This window comes from Euprymna scolopes, chromosome 41 (assembly GCF_053919585.1).
Source record: "Euprymna scolopes isolate OS-2025 chromosome 41, ASM5391958v1, whole genome shotgun sequence".
Lineage (NCBI taxonomy): Eukaryota > Metazoa > Mollusca > Cephalopoda > Sepiida > Sepiolidae > Euprymna > Euprymna scolopes.
In genome coordinates, this window is record NC_136522.1 from 37424420 (window position 1) to 37444979 (window position 20560).

A 20560-nucleotide genomic window follows, 5' to 3' on the forward strand; every position below is an offset into this window, starting at 1 on the left:
TGCAAGTCTATTATTTGGCCGAAAATGAAGTCGGTTACATGGAAAATCTGCAAAAAAACAGTATAACGTACGTACTTGTCATTGCATGTACATGTCATATTCCAAAAATCACGTAAATCGATCAAGTAGTTTTTTTTTTATTTAAGAAAATCAAATATTAAAGCACAGTTAATCGAGAATAAGTCGAGCGCCATGTTGGATCGACACTATGTCAGCTAACGCCACCTAACAGCCAAATGCGATCCACGGATCAAAGAAGGGGGAGATAATTGACATATTTATTTATTTTTTTATTTTTTTCCTGAAATGCCGAAAACAAACTTTTTCCTATTACAAATACAAATTAATAAAGTAACAATAACGACTTCTTTTCCTTTTTAGGAATGTCCGAGTTATTTATTTGGAATAAAATGTCCGAATCAGTTATTTATTTGGAATGAAAAAAAAATATAAACTGATAAAATAAGACAACGACTTCTTTTCCTAAGAGTCAACAAATTAATAATTTCAAATACTGATTTCATGTCCGAATCAGTTTTTTTTTTAATAGACTTTAAGCGGACATGAAAAAAAAGGCGATTATCTCCCCCTTCTTTGATCCGTGGATCGCATTTGGCTGTTAGGTGGCGTTAGCTGACATAGTGTCGATCCAACATGGCGCTCGACTTATTCTCGATTAACTGTGCTTTAATATTTGATTTTCTTAAATAAAAAAAAAAACTACTTGATCGATTTACGTGATTTTTGGAATATGACATGTACATGCAATGACAAGTACGTACGTTATACTGTTTTTTTGCAGATTTTCCATGTAACCGACTTCATTTTCGGCCCAATAATAGACTTGCACCACTCATTTTTAATTTTTTTAATTTTTACTTCAAAATTCTAAAATCAATCATTAAGAGAGAAAGTAATCACTAAATAAATTTATTCATCAATTTTATTGAAAACTCCGCTATCGTTTATCAAGAATCTTTTTAATTTCATTTTTTGTTGGTTGCTTTTCGAAGGGAGATATAGGTTTTATCCCCCCCCTCTCTAAATTATATTTTTAAAAATATTAAAATTTATTATTTTCTTTTTAAAACCAAATCTCCCTCAGTAATTTCTTTAATTTTCTATTTTTTAGCGATTATCAAGACCCCCTAAGATGTGATATACCGGGCATTATTTCTCGTTCTCCCGTAACACTCGACATGTTTTTTGTTTGTTTTCTGTTTTTTTTTTCTTTACCAAATAAACGATTCCAAATAAATTAAATAAACAACATAGTCGGCGAGGTAGAAAAATCGATTTTACCCTTTTATAAACAACAGTATATAAGTAAATTCTTTTTATATTAATATAAAAAAAATATGCGGTCTCGTTTATGAACATAATAAACGCTTTTATTAAAAACACAAAAAAAACATTAAACAAGTAAAAGTATTTTTAAAAAAATATTATGGGGGGTATAGTTTATTTTAAAAAACAATATCTCCTTCAAGAACGATCATAAAATGTGTTTTCAATCGATATTTATTCAATACGGGACCAGTTTTCCTACCTAGCGAAAGGGGACGAGTTTTCCCGAGACGAGTTTTCCGGAGACGAGTTTTCCCGAGACGAGTTTTCCCGAGACGAGTTTTCCCGGAACGAGTTTTCCGGGCACCCCGAGGGAGATATACCCCCCTCTCTAAATTATATTTCAAAAAATATTAAAATTTTGGTTTGTATTACTGTACACATAGATTCGAAAAATAATAAACTAGACAAAATACTGTTAGAAATTCGCTCAATATATATTACCGTGACATAGGTTGACATATATTCGGTGTTTTTTTTAATAGTATTTTGTCTAGTTTATTATTTATTCCCGAACTTACTGTGTTTAAGAGAGAGTCGGCCGCTATTTTGAATTGTCCAATACATCGGTAAACACTGTATGTTTTTCGAGCTGAATAAACATGTTACATTGAATAAAAACACGAAAAATATATCCAGTTTGGTAGGAAAGTAACTTATCTTGCCTTTGATAACATTTATTTGTTAGATATTTGTTTTTTGACAATTTTTTCGAATCTATGTGTACAGTAATACAAACCCAAATCGATTTTACCCTTTTATAACAACAGTAAATAAGTAAATTCTTTTTATATTAATATAAAAAAATATGCGGTCTCGTTTATGAACATAATAAACGCTTTAAAATAAGTGAAACCACTAAGAACTTAACCAGTTAGGTAGAAAACGGACACTTAGAAAATCGATTTTATTTAAAAAAAAAAAAAAAAAAACATCAAACAAGTAAAAAAATTTTTTTTTAATATTATGGGGGGGGGGCTATAGTCTATTTAAAAAAACAATTTCTCCTTCAAGAACGATCATAAAATGTGTTTTCAATCGATATTTATTCAATAAGGGACCAGTTTTCCTACCTAGCGAAAGGGGACGAGTTTTCCCGAGACGAGTTTTCCGGAGACGAGTTTTCCCGAGACGAGTTTTCCCGAGACGAGTTTTCCCGGGACGAGTTTTCCGGGCACCTAAAAAAAAATATGCGGTCTCGTTTATGAACATAATAAACGCTTTTATTAAAAACACAAAAAAAAACATTAAACAAGTAAAAATATTTTTTTAAAAATATTATGGGGGGGGGCTATAGTTTATTTTAAAAAACAATATCTCCTTCAAGAACGATCATAAAATGTGTTTTCAATCGATATTTATTCAATAAGGGACCAGTTTTCCTACCTAGCGAAAGTGGACGAGTTTTCCGGAGACGAGTTTTCCCGAGACGAGTTTTCCCGAGACGAGTTTTCCCGGCACCATGTACGGTATATCACATCTTAGGGGTCTTGATAATCGCTAAAAAATAGAAAATTAAAGAAATTACTGAGGGAGATTTGGTTTTAAAAAGAAAATAATAAATTTTAATATTTTTTAAAATATAATTTAGAGAGAGGGAGAGAGAGTGGGGGGGGGGGGGTTAAAACTATATCTCCCTCCGAAAAACTACCAACAAAAAATGAAATTAAAAAGATTCTTCATAAACGATAGCGGGATTTTCAAGAAAATCGATTAATAAATTTATTTAGTGATTACTTTTTCTCTTAATGATTGATTTTAGAATTTCGAAGTAAAAATTTAAAAAAATTTTAAATTAGTTAACGAGAGATTGTTAGCATATGGCATCTCTCGCGCCAAAAAAATATTTCGTTTTTAATTTATTAGTTAATTTTTGCAAAATTTGACAGGACGACAATAAATGTTGATAATTGATAAAATTATAATTTTAAATAACGCATGAGTGCATTTGGTATGAGAGAAAACAAAAACATAACAACAAAAAAACTATCATAATTAAAAAACAAAACAAAAAAGTAACGAAAAATCGAATCGCTCCCTGTTTTTTAATTTTTTGGTTTTGTTTTTAATTATTGTTTTTATGACTCCAAAAAATATCGTTAAAATAAGAACAAAAAAAATTGTAATTAACTTTGTATGAACATAATAAACGCTTTAAAATAAGTTAAACCACTAAGAACTTAGCCAGTTAGGTAGAAAACGGGCACTTAGAAAATCGATTTTATTTAAAAAAAAAAAAAAGAAAAGAAAACATTAAACAAGTAAAAATATTTTTAAAAAATATTAGGGGGGGGGGCTATAGTCTATTTTAAAAAATAATATCTCCTTCAAGAATGATCATAAAATGTGTTTTCAATCGGTATTTATTCAATACGGGACCAGTTTTCCTACCTAGCGAAAGGGGACGAGTTTTCCGGAGACGAGTTTTCCGGAGACGAGTTTTCCGGGCACCTAGAACTACATATTATGCTGACTGAAGTTATTTCGAAAACTACAAAAGAAAACAATCATCAATCATTTTGCTACCTGTTAAATAAATGCGGTAAGTGAATTTAATTTTTTTTTTTTTTCATTAAAATATTCTGCGAGTGAAGCAATTAAACATTTCTTTTGGAACTTCTTTGAACAACAAAAACAAAAAAATGTGTAAATTTATTAAAAAAAGGAAAAACGTTTAACTATTTTTTTTTAAATCCTTTGAACCCTAACTTTGCAAACTAACTAGTCACTCAGGGCCGTTCAACTAAAGGACTGTAGGGGCTTGGTACCCCTACCAAAAAATAAAAATAAAAAGGTTGTCAGAAACAGAGTTAAGGCGAAGGCAATTTCGAAAGTTCAATAAATGACTTTTATTTAACAACAGAAATAAACAATTACCAAAAATTTACTTTTTTATAAAGAGATAAACAATTACCAAAAATTTACTTTTTTATAAAGAAATAAACAATTACCAAAAATTTACTTTTTTATATAGAAATAAAAAGGTAAATTAAAACATTAAATAAGAATAAACATTAAAGGACGATAACTATAAAATTATATAATAAAAATAAATATAGAAATAAACCAATTTATTTAGATTTAAAAAATAACATTATTATTGTTAAAAATATTTTTTAAAAAGTCAAATAAATAAATAGGATAATTTGAGACGATTGAAAGGCTAAAAATTTAATCAAAGATTTAGTTGTTTTTAAATTTCATTTAGAAATAAGAATATTCTAAAAAATAGAATAAAAATCAGTTATTGATTGAAGCTGGAAAAAACCTGTTAAATTTTAAAGAGTTATCGAAGATAAAGAGAAAATAAAACAAAAAAATGAATATCAAAAGATAAACAAAACCTTGAAATTTGATGTTATTGTATTTTTGTTGAATTGATCATGACTTTTTCTTTATATTTTTTAATATATAAAATAACTCCTGAAATTGATTGTTATTAATTTCATGGTGCATGTTTCATTCATGGTTAAAATATTTGTTTTGACTTTTATCTTCAACTAGCGGGGGTATCCGGCGTTTGCCGGGTGTTTAAGCGAAATAATAACCCTGTTTCAAAATTAAAAAAAAAAAAAACGATGTTAAACTTCCTAAAAAAATCGGGAAAACGAAAACAAAAAGAAACACCGAGCAAACGTAAAACTTCTTTAAAAATGAAATCGTAAAAACCAAAAGCAAAAATAAGGGGAAAAAATGATGAATGTGGTCAGAAAAACAAAAACAAAGAAACACAGCGAAAAGCAAAAAAAAAAAAAGAAAGAAAAATAGCATAAATAACCCTTCGTTTTGGTTAAGTCCATGGTCTGAATGCATAGAAAGAAAAGGAACAGTAAAATTCCATTCAAAATTCCATTTTAAGTAACTACAAAACGAAATAAAACAGAAATGATGTATTATATGTTTATTTTATAAAAAAAAAAAAATGCAAAGAATCCTTTTTTTTTTTTTTTTTTTTTTTTTTTTTTTAGTGTATAAATGTTGGGAAAATGGTAATTAAGCAACGTAAAAGTAAGCGTGGGATAAGAATTAATGTTTGTGTGAATGTCGCTATCGGTTAATTCCGTGGTGAGTTTTACCCAATAGGAAGCATAGAACGGAAAGGCACGGTGCCATTCCATTCCAGTTTTTTAAGCAACTACGAAGTACAGAAAACTGAAACCAGCGTTTGTCTCTTGTGAACGATCACACAATGGTGTAAATGGGTGGCAGGGGAAGGAGGAATGAATTAGAGAGAAAAGATTTTAATACTTCGAGTGATTTTAACCGATTTTGGCAGAGAACTCTCAGCAGAATAAGTATAGGAATCTACGATTATCGAGGAAGTAGAGAGGTAATATGCCTATAACACACCTCAGATATTGGTCTGCAGTTTGTGCATATTACATTTGCATGAAATGTCTTGATTTTTAATCCGATTACGGTCAAAATCAGAGGGGGAAAATGAGTTGATTTTATATATATATATATATATATATATATATATATAGGGATGAAAGAAATTTTACGAAAAAAAATCAAATTGTTTTCGAAATTCCCTTAATTGTATTTCCATTTTTTCGCTATATAAAAACTTTTGATTATATAATGGTATATTTCAAAACAACAATTTCACGGGCATCGGAATCGGACTTGGTATTGGAATCGTTAATCAACATTTTCCTGTAATCAGAAAAAATTTAGGAATCGTCCCAACACTAATAATAATCCCATCTTCATGCAGAATAATGCTCCCATTCATACAGCTTACAATGTCAAAAGGTTCGTTGAAGAGCATGATATTCTTTGTTTCGATTGGCCTACACAATCTCCAGAACTCAATGCCATCGAAAACATATGGAATTACATCGAACAACAGCTACGCAATGATAAAATTCCAAATCTGGAAAAACTTTGGACAAAAATTGAAGAAAAGTTGGATGTCCTGTCACCGCAGACTAATTCAAAGATTGCAGGCTGTCAAATTGAAGAATGGTTATGCTACTAGTTATTATTGTGCAGAGTTTCTTTTGGTCTTCACAATTTGAAGTTAATTTTTTTAATTACCGTGAACACTAGGATACTTCAATTAAATGTCAAATATTAATAGGAAAAAGTACAGAGGAATAAAAAAAACGAATGAAATAAGATATAGGTCGTTTAAACAGTTACATTCAATTGAGCTAAAATTTACAGTTTTTGAAAAATTACAAGTGCGGACTTTCTTTTTGGTGCCACTAATATTTCATATTTACATTCATTTATTGTATTTGCAGTTTATTCCCTTTTTTTATTTGGACATTAGTTTGTTAATGTTGTATGTCTGACTGCGTGTGCATCTCCCTATTATTATTATTAATACCAGACACCATACCGTTCAGCGCTGGACAAGGCGCACACTGCTACTTAATTTAACGTTCATAGTCTTAAAAATCAGTAATAAGTACATTTCTCCTACCTCCATCAAAATAAAACTTATAACTGGATTCGCAATAAAATTTCCTTTAAAATAATATTTTTATATTTTTGTTGTGATTTATACATTCAAAGAAATCGCTATTTAAATCCGGCTATTAACGATGAAACCTGTCAGTATAGCATGTCCGCTAGCGGTAGATGACTTTTTGCAAATAAACGGTCGGGGTGTGTTCACATAAATACTCAAAGCAGAAGTTGTACCCACCGACGACATTTCTAATTGTTTTAGCTAATTAGAGAAAAGAATTGTCTTTGCTATGGAATTTGAACACAACACGTACGTCTTTCTAGTCAAAAGTTAGAATATCTCAAAGTTGACTCTTTGTAGTACAAAGATAAGTAAAGATAGAAACTGTTCAAACGTTATTTAATAGTGAAAATATTAATTTCTTTTGTCCTAAAATTTGAAAAGAATTGGATAAAAACTGTTTATGCTTAGAGTCATTAGAAATACTGAAAAGTGCTAGGAGTGTCAGAAGTCGCCATTACAAAGGAGTGATAAACATTTGATTAATTAGACTTGCTAAGTTTCGAAGCTTATAACAACATGAATAATATAGTTTCAAACCCTAATCCTTTTTTTTTTCAATGAAAGGAGGAAAGACCAAATTTTAAAATAATAAAAGGTTTAATCGAAAAATATACAATATATTATTTTAAAGTCTGTTTTCTTTAAAAAAGATTTCACGAAATTCAACAAATTTTAACTTAATCCAAATCTAATAAATATACATAAATGCCAAAAAATCACTTACCTATAAAAAATACTAATCACTGGGTGCTTCCATTCTTCATTTATAATATAATATATTTGATTTTTTTAAAATTAGATTATGCTATTGATGAAAATGGAAGACCTGATCCCAAAAGCGATACAGTTATTAGAGACATGCCCTCCCTCCTGCTAATTTACAAGTTCAAAGCTTCCTGGCATTGACAAACTACCATAAGTGTTTAATTATGGAAAGCAAAAGAATATTTAGCCTATGTACCCTGCTAAATGAATTAGTAAAGAAAAAGTCTTGGAATGGGCCTTCTATAGTCTGATAGCATTAAAAAAAAGATTCACCTCAGACCTTTTCTGACTCTATGATCCAAAGGTAGATATAATCGTAGCAAGTGATGCTGGTTCTTATGTCACAAAAGCATGTATATCACACATGCACACATAATGTTCAATGGCCCCAAAAGCCAATTGCACATGCTTAAAGAATACTATTACTTTCTATGAGACAATATTCACAAATTGAAAAAAGCTCTAGATATCATTTTACCTATATCTAAATTCCATAGGTATATGCATGATAGACCCTTCATGCTGCAAATCGACCATTAGTCTTTACTTAAAATTTTCAATTCAAAGAAAGGATTACCGTAACCGGCATACATTGCCAGCAAACTACTAAGATTGGGTAACATCCTGTTAAATAATAATTTTAAACTAAAATACCTGTTATCGAAACAAATTAGCCACACACATATCAAGATTAATTTTTAGAGAAAGAGGACCTTTTGAAGATTTTATAATAGTGGCACTTCACACAGACTGCAAAATTTATAACGATATTGAATATCATTAGAGATTCTGATGATATTACTAGAAATCAAGAGAAGCGCGAAAGGACGATTTCATTTGCGAAATTTAAAGTGAATCTTATAAAAGCCAAACGTTTCAGATGTATTCTCATTATGCAAGTCCTAATGTATAGTGAAAGGATAGTAATTCTCAAAAACCTTCATAAAAGGATTTTGTGGAATTTCCACCCGGTTCATCCAAGAAAAAACAAATGAGAAGCTGCACGTATTGGCCGTACATGGATAAAGACATCATGGAGATGCAAAGGTTGTGTTCTAGCAGCAAAAGCACCTATCACACTCAAACCCTGGCCAAAAACTTACCAACCGTGGTCAAGAATCCACATCAACTTTGCAGGTCCCCTCAAAGATTATTATTTTTTAATTGTTGATAGCTACACCAAGTGACCAAAGGTACTAAAATGTACAAAACTTACTATATGTATACACAAATTATTTGCCCATTTTAATGTGGTAGATTGTATTGTGAATGATAATGAAACTCTGCTTACATCTGCAAAATTCAAGGAGTTTTGTGGTGTTTCTCAAGTTTAACATATCACTATGCCTAAATATCACCTATCAAACATATTAGCTGAGAGATTTATAAACTCTTCTTAAAAGTCAGGTTACACAAATGGATGACGCCTTACAACAGTTCTTGCAAGTATAGATTCCAACACTCCATTGGCAGGCTCTCTGACTAAAATCATGTTCACACAGAAAATGAAATCGGTTTTTGATAAGCTCCTTCCAAAATGAGCAAAATCACATAAAACTACATACATACCCAAAAGATGTTTTGTCCCTGAAAAGAAAGCTTTTTTGCAAAAATTTTAAAAACATTTTTTTTTTTTTTAAGATGAGTAGGATTGGTAATATGATGTATGAAATGTTGTAGGAAACTCAACCACACACAATATGTGAATTCCTCCAGAGAGTATAAATACACTGTGAGGTAGCCACTTTTTAGTTCTACAGACTTCGAAATTGCTGGGGGATTCTTTTGAAATTTCACACAAAATGTACTTTGTTTCTAGAAGTGCTTTTAGATAGGTTTTATATTAGAATGCCTCCAATAAGTATCGATAATTGAAAAAAATTCAATTAAAGAAGGAACAATCCAGTTTTGACCAAAGTTAACATCCTTATACAGTCTAACATCAAAGATGCATTTAAAAAGTTTTATCACAGCTCAAGCAGAAGGACCCTGTCATGTCCGAGTCGGCATTCTCTCCATGACATCAAATTAATGTAAGACCATCTTTTGAATTTCTCAAACCACCCCTGTAAAGCCTTGTACTCTAGGGGTGCCTGCTATGAATCCTACAATATCCTTTCACATCAGCTCTTCTGCCTGAGCATGCTTAGAGGTCACTGAAAATGACGATGGCTTTCTGACCAATTATCATATATCGGTGATGGTGTCTTTGGCGATTTCCTTTTTCCTTAGTCCAGATGAGAAATAGTCTGTCCATCATATCATGGACATGGCTCCTTTATTTGAAAGGACAGTCATGCTCTTAGAATGTCTTGCTGCTTTGGTGGTTTTCTTCTACTTCAAGATGACACCAATCATAGACGGATTTCAGCCATAATCCTTTGCAATAGCACTTGACTGTATACCTTTCTCACATTTTTCATTATCTATCATCTTTAACCAATCATCTGTATCTCTCATCTCTTTGTCTTGTGTCTACTTTCTTAGTGTACAAGCATACACACAGACGTTTGAGATTTATATATATGTATGCTCAATTGGCACCCTTCTCCTTTTGACCCCTGCAACATAATTATTGTTCACAACCTCAATCAAATCTATAAGAAGAAAGAATTGCACAGAAGAAAAGGATTCAAAATGAAATTTATAAGATTTACTTTTTTGGAAACTATGGGGAGGTCTTATGCTTTTAAACAGAAAACTCTGTGGCTGACATTTTCAATTTTTCTTTTTTAATAAACTAAGGAAAAATAATACTTCATATTCTATATATTTTTTTTCATTTCTATCATGAGGAGAGTTTCTAACTCTTAACTAACCAAAAAGGTTCCTAAATCTTAAATACTCATTTCAGAAAAAATTACAATTTCAATAATTGACGAGACGGAAAGAAGAATTACTTTTTGGCTACCTTCAATTCACATTTACATGTAAAGACAAGAATGTTCCTGATACATATCCCATTTTTTTTCTTAACAAAATTACCTCCGTCTAGAAGTCTTTTCTTTCACGAAAAGACTCCAGCATTTTGTTTTATGAACAGACTCAGCATTTTTCAATTATTCGTAAACATTTAATCATTCTTTTTGACTGTGGTGGTAGGGAAATTATAATTTTTATATGCAAAATTTGAAGCTGGCATATCAGCTTATTTCTTTTTTTTTTTTTTTACATGAGTATTGCTCAATTTTTTTTACATGCGTATTGCTAAATTTTTTTTTTTTTTTTATTCACCTAGCGTTGCATAAAACAAGAATTACCATTTCACTAATTTATGAAACTAACATAATACATTTTCTTTGCTAGCACTCTGAAATAGCATGCATAAATTATTAATGTTTCCAGTTCACATGTATATGCAAACACAAGGTTCCAGGCAAATTTTCTATTGGATCGAGGGTGCATATGTAAAACATAAACACTTTTTACACAATAAGATAAAAGAAAAACATATCAATTCATAAAGAATATTTAATACTTTTTAGTTAGCATCCTTTTATATCTCTTCAGGCAAAGCTGAGAAATAGGTCCTGTTAATATGTATCTATAATATAAAATATATATGTAATATTTTCCTAACAAAACAGTAATCAAATGAACAACATTACACAATGGGACGCATTGTAACACATAGTCTTTTCACCACACGTATGCTTGTGCATTCCACACAATTTGATTAAATAAATGTACATGCACGCATATCTGCTTCATCGTTTCCATTGTCGTTTTCCCTTGTGCATGTTGATTTGTATCATTAATCGTCCAATAGCTTTCATCTTCTGTTGCTCAAGATGAATGAAAACAATAAAAACTGTTGATAATTTCAAGGTTTAGACAGAAGATTCTTTCGAAAAAGGGACAAAGAAATTTTTCATTATAAAAATGATAGTCAAATATCATTTTCTTTCTTATATATAAACTCCAATTAATTCTTTCTTAAGAATTTGACAAACAGCAGTCTTGAGTCACATTGGTCCATACATAGTTGGCATGTGTCTACTCTCTGGCTTCCCTTGACAAAAACTTCTTACGTAATCAACACCTGCGTCTAGCTGTGTTTTATCTAACCTGACCCCTGAGGTGCAGAATATATTTCTGTTCATTGCCAGGCTGTATTGCAAATGCACTTAAACGACCCTCTTAAAAAAAACGTCTCAAGATTTCTTTCCACACTCCTTCTCATGTCTAGTTTAGACCCCATCGATTATCTAGGAACCATCATCTCTATAACCTGACTTTTTTTATATCCAGCCAGGATTACCCATTAACTTATATGACACTTCTCCTTCCTGGGACGTAACTAAAAATCTGCTTACAATTGATATCGGCTTTGTTGGACTCCCCCCCCCCCCAGATCATTATTTGAGTATAGGCATCCTTTGCCTCATCTTGCTTCACTAATCTTCCAATTACATCATTTTGTACACCTAGAGTGCCATTGTCTCAAAACGGCCTAACGTACGGGGCATCTGCTAAGGTATTCAATGCACAATTACACATTCTTCAAATGCATCGATGTACAACCTATTGCAATTTAGTCTAATTTATACATAATACTGCGATATAAAAAACAAAATCCTTTCCTTTTTAATGATTTGTGGTCAGCCCACGAATTCCAAATAAGGCAATGTTTTATACTATTGGCTAAATCAGAACCTTAGTTCTTGATACTTCAGCACTTTTGGCATAAATTTCCGAAACAAACCTCACAACTTCATCTAACTCCCAACCCCTTCATCGAAGAAGATGCAAACTCTGACCCAACCTTTTGTCCTAACTACACAGCATGGTACCAAGATGAAGGTTATTTCCAACACCCACATTGGATCACCAAATCAGGTCCACTTCATACTCTTATAAATTAAAATCTATAGATAATCTCAAAACATGAGCTAAATTTATTTTTCTGATGTTAAAAAAAAAAAAAAAAGAAAAACACAAAACAATGAAAATTTGTATAAATTTGCTAGGTAACCTTTAAAACAATGCACTTGATTTGAAAGGGTTCTGAAAAATGTTTAAAAATGCAAACGTTTTTGTCCAAAAAATACTGTAAAACATCATTGATTATTAAATCAAAACTAAAATATAAAAATGATTTTTCTTTTTCATAGGCTTTTGTCCGATCCCTTAAAAGAGGTGCTCAAGTTGTGGGCAAAAAAAAAAAAAAAAAAAATTAACATATTCAAATGCTTGGTGTAGAGTTGAATTAGGTATGAATGAATTAGTGAAGTAAGATTTTCACAACTCTGTAAATGCACACTTTGGTATCGGTTCTTTGTTGATTTTGAATTTCCATGTCTGAACTAGTAAAAAAAAAAAAAAAAAAAAATTTGAAAGATAAAAATGGTTGTAGAAAGCAATAAAATCAAAATAATAAAACTGATTTTTGGTTATTAATATCATTGAAACCGTTTGACAGTGCAGTTGTTATGTTTTGTCAATGGCAGAAAAATATAAGTACATTGTTATAACCAGGGGACAAGAGATACAAATAATTGCACTTATACGGATAGTAAGAATCATAAAAAAACTCTTGGTTGGAGTTTCTGAAACAGCAGGTGAATGTCTGGCATAAAGTAGAATACCGATTTCCCCCAACCAAATCCCCCAAAATAAAATAAATTGAAAAAGGAGATATTAATAATAATACAGTGAAAATTAGACAACCTAAAAACCTGTATTTGTGTTTTAAAGCATATACAAAATTAAATATTTAACATTTAATGGCTTAAAATCCAAACAAGTGCAGAATTTCTTTAAATACACTTATTTATTAAAATTAAAGTTAATATTTCAATCCATATTTTTTAAAACGATTTTAAAGAAATTTAAACTGTTTTATTAATGAAAAATTAATTACTAACATTTTATTAATTTTTGTTTCATATTCAAATTGATCTTAATATAATGTGAAAGTTTGAATTGTTTTTTTTTGTTTTTTCGTAGAAGTTAAGGAGATTCTTTTACTAAATGAGGACTTAAAATGTATTATTGTAGGTTAACACTATCAGCTAAATTACCCCCAAAAAGACATTTATTTTCTTATTTTTAAGCATCTTTAGCTTCTTTTTATGGTAAGAGATTTATTGTTTTAAAAAGAATTAAATATAAAATAAAAAATTGTTTTATTTCTTTGAATATTTAGCTAAAAATAGTATTGGTCCCCTGATTATCAGAGAGGGACCTATGTTTTCAGTGGCGCCTGTGTGACCGTCTATTAGTCCAGACAATTGCCAGATAATCGTTCCCATTCATTTTGGATTTCGTCAGAAAATTCTATTTTATTAAATAGATGTGCACAGTAAAAAACATTTTTTTTTGCAAAAATTCCTATTGGATTCCCAGGTGCTAAAAAGTGGTCAAAAATGCCCCAAAATGGCCAAAACTGACACTTTTGATCCATCCATTAGATTTTTCTGAAACTTGGCCAAAACGTGGAGCCCATTGTTCTTAATATAAATCCAGTATGGGTGATCCAGGGACTTTTAGTGCTAAAAACGCCTCTTTCATATTTCTCAACAAAAATTTGACATGTCTGACTAGATAGTGGTTTTTCATGGCGGTCAACTCAAATATACATGTTAAAGCCTGAAACTGTACCGTTATCCATTTACACTGGGATTCGGCATCCCAGGAGCTCAAAAGAGGTCAAAAATGCCCCAAAACGGCCAAAAATGACACTTTTTGCCCCATAGCGTTTGATCCATCCATTAGATTTTCCTGAAACTTGGCCAAAATGTGGAGATTGTTGTTAATTGATTATGGGTGACGCTGGCAAAATTCTGATTTGCATCCCTCTGGGACATTTAGGGCTAAAAAACATGCCTTTTTGAAGCTCTTTTTTCATATTATTCAAAAACTTGATATGTATGTCTGTATAGTGATTTTTCCATGATGCTGAATTCAAATATACATGTCTTAAGGCATGAAACTGCACCGTTTGTCCATTTGCACTGGGATTTGGCATTCCCAGGAGCTCAAAAGGCGTCACAAATGCCTCCAATTGCAAAAAATGACACTTTTTACCCCATAACTTTTGCCCCATCCATTAGATTTTTCTGAAACTTGGCGAAAATGTGAAAGCAACATTGGCTCTTCACACTTCTCACATTCATCATTTCTTCACTATTTTTTATGCAGCACCAGAGGGGGACTATGCATGTGCAGCTTGTTTATGAAGTTTTTTCTTTTTTAAATAGTGTTGACTCTGAGAGATATTCTCAAAAGGAATATTATTAATAGTAATTTATAGATTGGTGCAGAAAGTAGTGGAATTTCCATCAAATTCTGTTAATATAAAACTGACACAAAAACAACTTTTTGGTCTACAATTTTATGTTTATTTCTGTTTTTTAGCTGATAAAGGATGGAATGATCCACCAAAGATGGAATATTCTGCAGCAACTACAAAGCCCAGGCGGACATTGCTGAACAAAAGAGTAGCATATCCATTGTCAGGAGTCACAGAAACCTCATCGGCCCCTGAAGGTAAGTGAATTTTTTTATATTTCTTTAGATATTTATACTCGTTGACTTCTTCAGCATTGCCCGGCTGTTTTCAAATATGTTACAAATGCTGTTTATTTCCTTGTATTTTTATTGTTTTTCTCTACTTTATATTATTTAACTTTATTAGCGATGAGATGATCGATTAGGATTGGAAATGTCAGATCTTTCGTGGATATCAGAATCAGTAAACTGGAGCCGAATTTACAATTCCAAAACAATTCTTTCAAATTGGATTAAACTAAGAGTAACCTCCAAACTCTTTCTTGCCAACTGCTGACTTTAACTGTAATCTTCACCGATTGTTTTCACTGTCTCTCTCTCAGCTGTTAAAAAAAAAAGAAGACTGCCCTGTGCTTTCCTCTTCATTCATTTTTACAGAAGTCATTGTTCTCATTCATGCCATATGTATATTGATAAACTGTCTATAGACAAAAGGTTTTCTTTTCTCTTCCCTTTCTTGATTCTCTCACCTAACAGGATAGAGGTGCCGTTGCTTGTGTAAGTAATGATTTTCATTACTTTTGCCACAAATTTATTGTTGAAAATTTAATTTTTCATTTCTGGTACTTATAAAATAATTCATTTTATTCATAAAATAAATATTTATTGATTTTAACCTATGGATGAAACTAAAATCATAACATTTTAATATTATATAAATTTATTATTTCTGCCAAAGCAAAGGATGTGTCTTTGGTAGTTTGTTTATTAATTGTTTGATCCATCATAACTATTTTTGAGTACTGGAGGAAATAATTGGTTATCAAAAAAAAAATTAGATATATAATTTCTTTCACTATAAATAACAAATTTGATAACTCAGTTAGCCAGACTCCAACTACTGAAGACACATCTTTTTTTTACACACTATTCTCTTCTATTTCAAACTTATACTTAGAGAGATTCCTAAGGTAGATCATACTATTGGGGGGGGGGGTGACGTCACCCCCCCCCCAATAGTATGATCTACCTTAGGAATCTCTCTAAGTATAAGTTTGAAATAGAAGAGAATAGTGTGTAAAAAAAAAAATATCCGATAGAATCTCAGGTTGCTGGAGGTGCCTTCTCTAATAACTGTGATTGTGTTTCTAATTTTTCCCTTCTTGGAAACCTTTGATGAAACTTCTAAGGCTGATATGTTTTTATTATATATATATAATATATTTATTTTTATATATATATATATATATATATATATATATATATAAATAATGTATAATTAATCTAAGGCTTAGAAGTTTTATCCAAGTTTATAAAAAATATCATGCTTAGAAATAAAATCAAATGTTGCAATCATGCTATCATGCGGAATAAAGACGAGTACATTTTGTTTAACTGAAATATAAATTTATTTACAATGTAATTAGTTGAAAATTTTACATGACGTTGTAAGGTATCCTTTACCGTGAATGATACATAGTTGTCCTGGTTCGTTTGGATCGAACTCGCATTTTTCCTCAGTGAACGGATCGTTCATTAAGGAGTCCATGAAGGCAGGTGTTAAGTTGTTGTTTGTAGTTGTGTTGTCGACGTCCCAGGATTCCGGTAATATAGAAAAGTTCGCTGGGGATGTTGGTGAACTTTGTGGTTCCTCTGTGAGTATGTCGTCGCTGTCGTTTTGTTCGTCTGTTAGGTACTTTGCTCGTTTGTTTGGACTTAATGTATCTAATGCACTCTGCATGAATAATGCCGATCTTTTGGGTTTCCTAGCTATTATCAAACTTTTTTTATATGTATTTTTTAAAAGTGAGTCTATGTGTGGTCTCCATATTGTTAACCACATAAGAGGGTTTATTTTACATATGCCCCATTCCTTAAGTATGTCCATCTTTCTAGTAGTTTTGTATATTATCATTCTATGTCTTAAGGGTTGTTCTTCGGCGGGTACTACATTCCAGATGTCCGTGTTACTAGTTGATAATGACGGTGTTCTCTCTATCAATCGTTCGTTCTGGTGTTTTACGTTAACTAATACGTTAGTTCCTTCTAATACACATTTAGCTTGTTCTACATTTTCTTTCGTAAACCATAATTCGTCTGTGTAAATAAGAGATTTATCCGCGCAGCTGCCGAAGCAGAAGCTGTCGGATTTTTCGGTTCTTATCGTGCCGCTATTCAACAGTCCGTCGACTACGGATTTCAGTATATATGATTTACCACTCGTTGTCGGTCCTTGTAAGTGGAACGCGTTTATTTTGGGCATTATCTTGTGGCATACGTTGAATAGGTCTTTTCCGAATTGGATAGGGTCTATTTTATGAAATGTACACCATTCGTCGTAGATGTCGCATGAGGTGTTTACATCCCAGTACGTCGTTCCAGTTTCTGCATTTAGTTTTTGTTTTTTTTCTGCTATTTGTTGCCATATCGGCGTTATTCTTGTTTCGGCATTTATTTCTGCTGCGGCGTCGTTCATCAACGCTTTGATGTTGGGCGTACTTCGGTAAGTTACGGACCATTCTTTCTTGATTTTAGCGTCTGTCTGTTGGAAAACGTATTTCATGATCTGCCCCTGGTCTGTGGCGCCGGCTGCCTTCATTAGTGATTTTATGAAGGCGAATTTGTTTTGTCGGACTGTATCGCTTGCTACGTTGATTTTGTAGTGCTCGTCCTGTTGTTGTGTAACCGTGAAATCGCCGTTCGTTAATCTTTCCATAAACAATTTTTGGGCTGGTGTGGTTAAATCGTTGGTGCATAGTAACTGTCTGTTTACTTCACCTTTCTTGAAGTAGTCGATTAGTCCGTCTGGTTTAAATATAGTCGGACATGTCATGTCATACTGTCGTTGCGCTTTTTCAGATTTTAGGTATTCCTTCAGTTTTCCGAAGGCGTAGTTCGAAGTTGGATGTTGTCTCGCCCAGATAACTATGTGAAAGTGAGGTGCGTCCTGGCAGTTTTTGCTGTTAGCAAAACTTCTCTCGTGATAGATGCATATCGATGGTAGTTGACATAGGATTTTTAGTACGTATTTTAACTGTTCGTCAGCTCCGTGTTGTAGTATTACTGATGGGTGACTATATTTGCCGTGGTCTGTCCATGTAAAGTCTTGTTCCTTTTGGAACCTATATATGAACGTGTATGCTGTTAGTCCATTCGTATTGTTCGCATCGAAGAACTGTTTGTTGAAGTCAGAGTTCATGTCTTGCTTTCTGTTTGTCATCGGTTCCATGTTGACGTGTCAGCGTTTCGGCGTCTACTGAGAGTATGAAGTATATGGCTAGAATATATAAGGTTTTCATGTCATTGTTTTCTAATCCCGGATCTAAGTAATCTTCAATCTGTACGTGTTGCGACTTGTACCGTTATAAGTGGTTCCAGATGTTTTTCAAGTGTTTACGCGTTTGCATAGTTTGAGGTGTGCCATCTGAAAGGGTCTGATGTGTACGTGGTACTTGTAGTTCTGGAATGTAGGCACTGTTTTATCGCGTTACCGTGGAGATGGCGTCCGAGTTGGGTTATGGTGTGTTGTTCCCAGTTCGCGTCTCCGGATCCAGATGTTCCTGCGTCTTTGCATTGTGTTATTATTTGTTGCGGATGTTCGTATTGATCGTAGTATGCCGTGACCGTTGCATCGTAATCAATTTTAAATTCTGCGTATATATTGTCGTTTTTATCGTTAGGTCGGTTCAACATTGGCAGGTTGATGTATACGTTCTTCGGTGGGTCCTCTGTTGTGTGCAGTTGGTAATTTAATAAAGTTCTGTTTGCTACGCAATAAGTGCCTGGTATTTGGAACCACGGGTTGTCTTTGCTTTCCTCACCTAATGGATCGTATCTTGTGACTGGTGTGTAGTTGCTGTTTATGTTGCTTACTTCTAGTAAGTTGTAGTCTTCGGATACGTCGGTGTGTACCACTTTACGTTTGTCTCCTCTCTGCCATATCTTTAGGTCCTCACTAAGGCTCGGCGTGTCGAAACTACCCATTGTGCATACGTTTAAGCTACCGTCAGTCGTGTTGCCGTGGTCGTGATTGTCCTCGTTTGCGTACGATGAGTTGTTAAATATTGATCCGCAGACCGTTGTCTTTCCTGCCACGGTTACGTTCGTCATTGGCATTCTGAACAATGAGGGATTTTTCCACCCATGGTTTAGTTCCATTCCGGACATGAGGAAGGTCTTGTTAGTATTTTGGTCTCTCCAATCGTGCAGTACTGTCGCCGGTACTTGTATTTTGTCTCCTTCGTTGTCCATAGAGTATCCCAGTGTTCCTAGGTGCCAGTGGTTCATGTTGTACTTGTATGTATATTTCGGCAGTTCCCCTTCAGTGAATTTACTTGGATATGCTTGTGTCCATCCTTTGTTTGGCAGATGCGATATACTGTCTAGGTTACCGAAGCCTACATAATTACCTGGATCTATGTATACTTCCATTGCCAAACTGTCATTTTTAATGTATCTCTCCTCACCGTTTATAGTTACCCATTCGTATATTTTTATGTCATATAATCTGAAACCGATTGACTCTACTCGGTAGTGTGTTGCGTTTTGGAACACCACTTCTTGTTGGGTGTTTTGTATCCACCCGAGCATGTGGTATGGTAATATGTAATCTTGGCTTATTCCTATTCCCTCGGCCATGTTGTATGTGGCTATGTTCATTAGTTTTATCTTTTTCGTTGTCGACATGTTACCGATTTTCGGTCGGACTTTCATTTCTCTTTGTTTTGTTCGGACGAAGTCTATCACTCCTTTGTTCATGTTTGTACCTTTTATAAAGTTCTTGAATGTTCGTGTGAAGGTGGTTGTAATTGGTGGTTTCGGGGTTGCCGTAGGTCGTGCCTTTCCCACGACTGTAAACAACGTTCCATTTCCTGTTCCAGATTGTGCTGCATTTGACGACGTTCCCGCAGCGCCTGTACCACTTTCTTCAGACATACCGATGCTATCACCACCGTTATGTACCCGGTGAGCAGTATCGGAAGGACCTGGCGAGTCAACACTTTGTGCACCTCTTGGTCTAAATGTTTCGTCAAGACCGAGCTTGTGTTTAGCCTCGATAGCAGCAGCGGCTGCGACTCTGAGAATTCCAGTTTTGACCGCTTTTTCTTGGAATTTTTTGTCTGCTGTTCGAGTGTCTATCTCCTCGTGCGGTTTTTCGTAATCAAGATCGTGTTCTTTAGCTATCGCGTCTAACTCGCTTCTTGGTACATGGAACCTTTTTTTTTCTAAATCGGATCCTGGTCCTAGGAAATCATGTCCCGGTAATGTCCAATCTGTGGGTGGTTTAGGCAGTTGTTTTTCGTAAACTTCCTCTAGATCACTTTCACTAGGTTTGGGTAACTGTTTTTCGTAATCTATTGATAATGACCTTCCCTCATATTCCTTGTTTTTTGCGTTTTCTATAAACGACTGTATATGACTTTCCGGTATGGTTGGATGTTTTTCTCGTAAGTGTTCTATGAATTGTAAATCAGCATATATACTTTTGGGGATGTATTCTCCTTTGTAGAA

The 20560-nt window shown here is 33.0% G+C and overlaps 1 protein-coding gene across 15 annotated transcripts in view; it reads left to right on the plus strand.

Moving 5' to 3' along the window:
* Positions 1–20560, plus strand: part of LOC145266477 (steroid receptor RNA activator 1-like) — a 779488-nt gene that overhangs the window by 295316 nt on the left and 463612 nt on the right. For 14 of the 15 annotated variants that reach the window (XM_080122174.1, XM_080122179.1, XM_080122185.1 and 11 more), the window contains one exon: positions 14957–15088. In XM_080122174.1, the coding sequence (XP_079978300.1) occupies positions 14957–15088 (132 nt within the window). Of the gene's footprint in view, positions 1–3740; positions 3890–14956; positions 15089–20560 lie in introns of those variants that run through there. The other variant, XM_080122173.1, reaches the window with a different exon arrangement.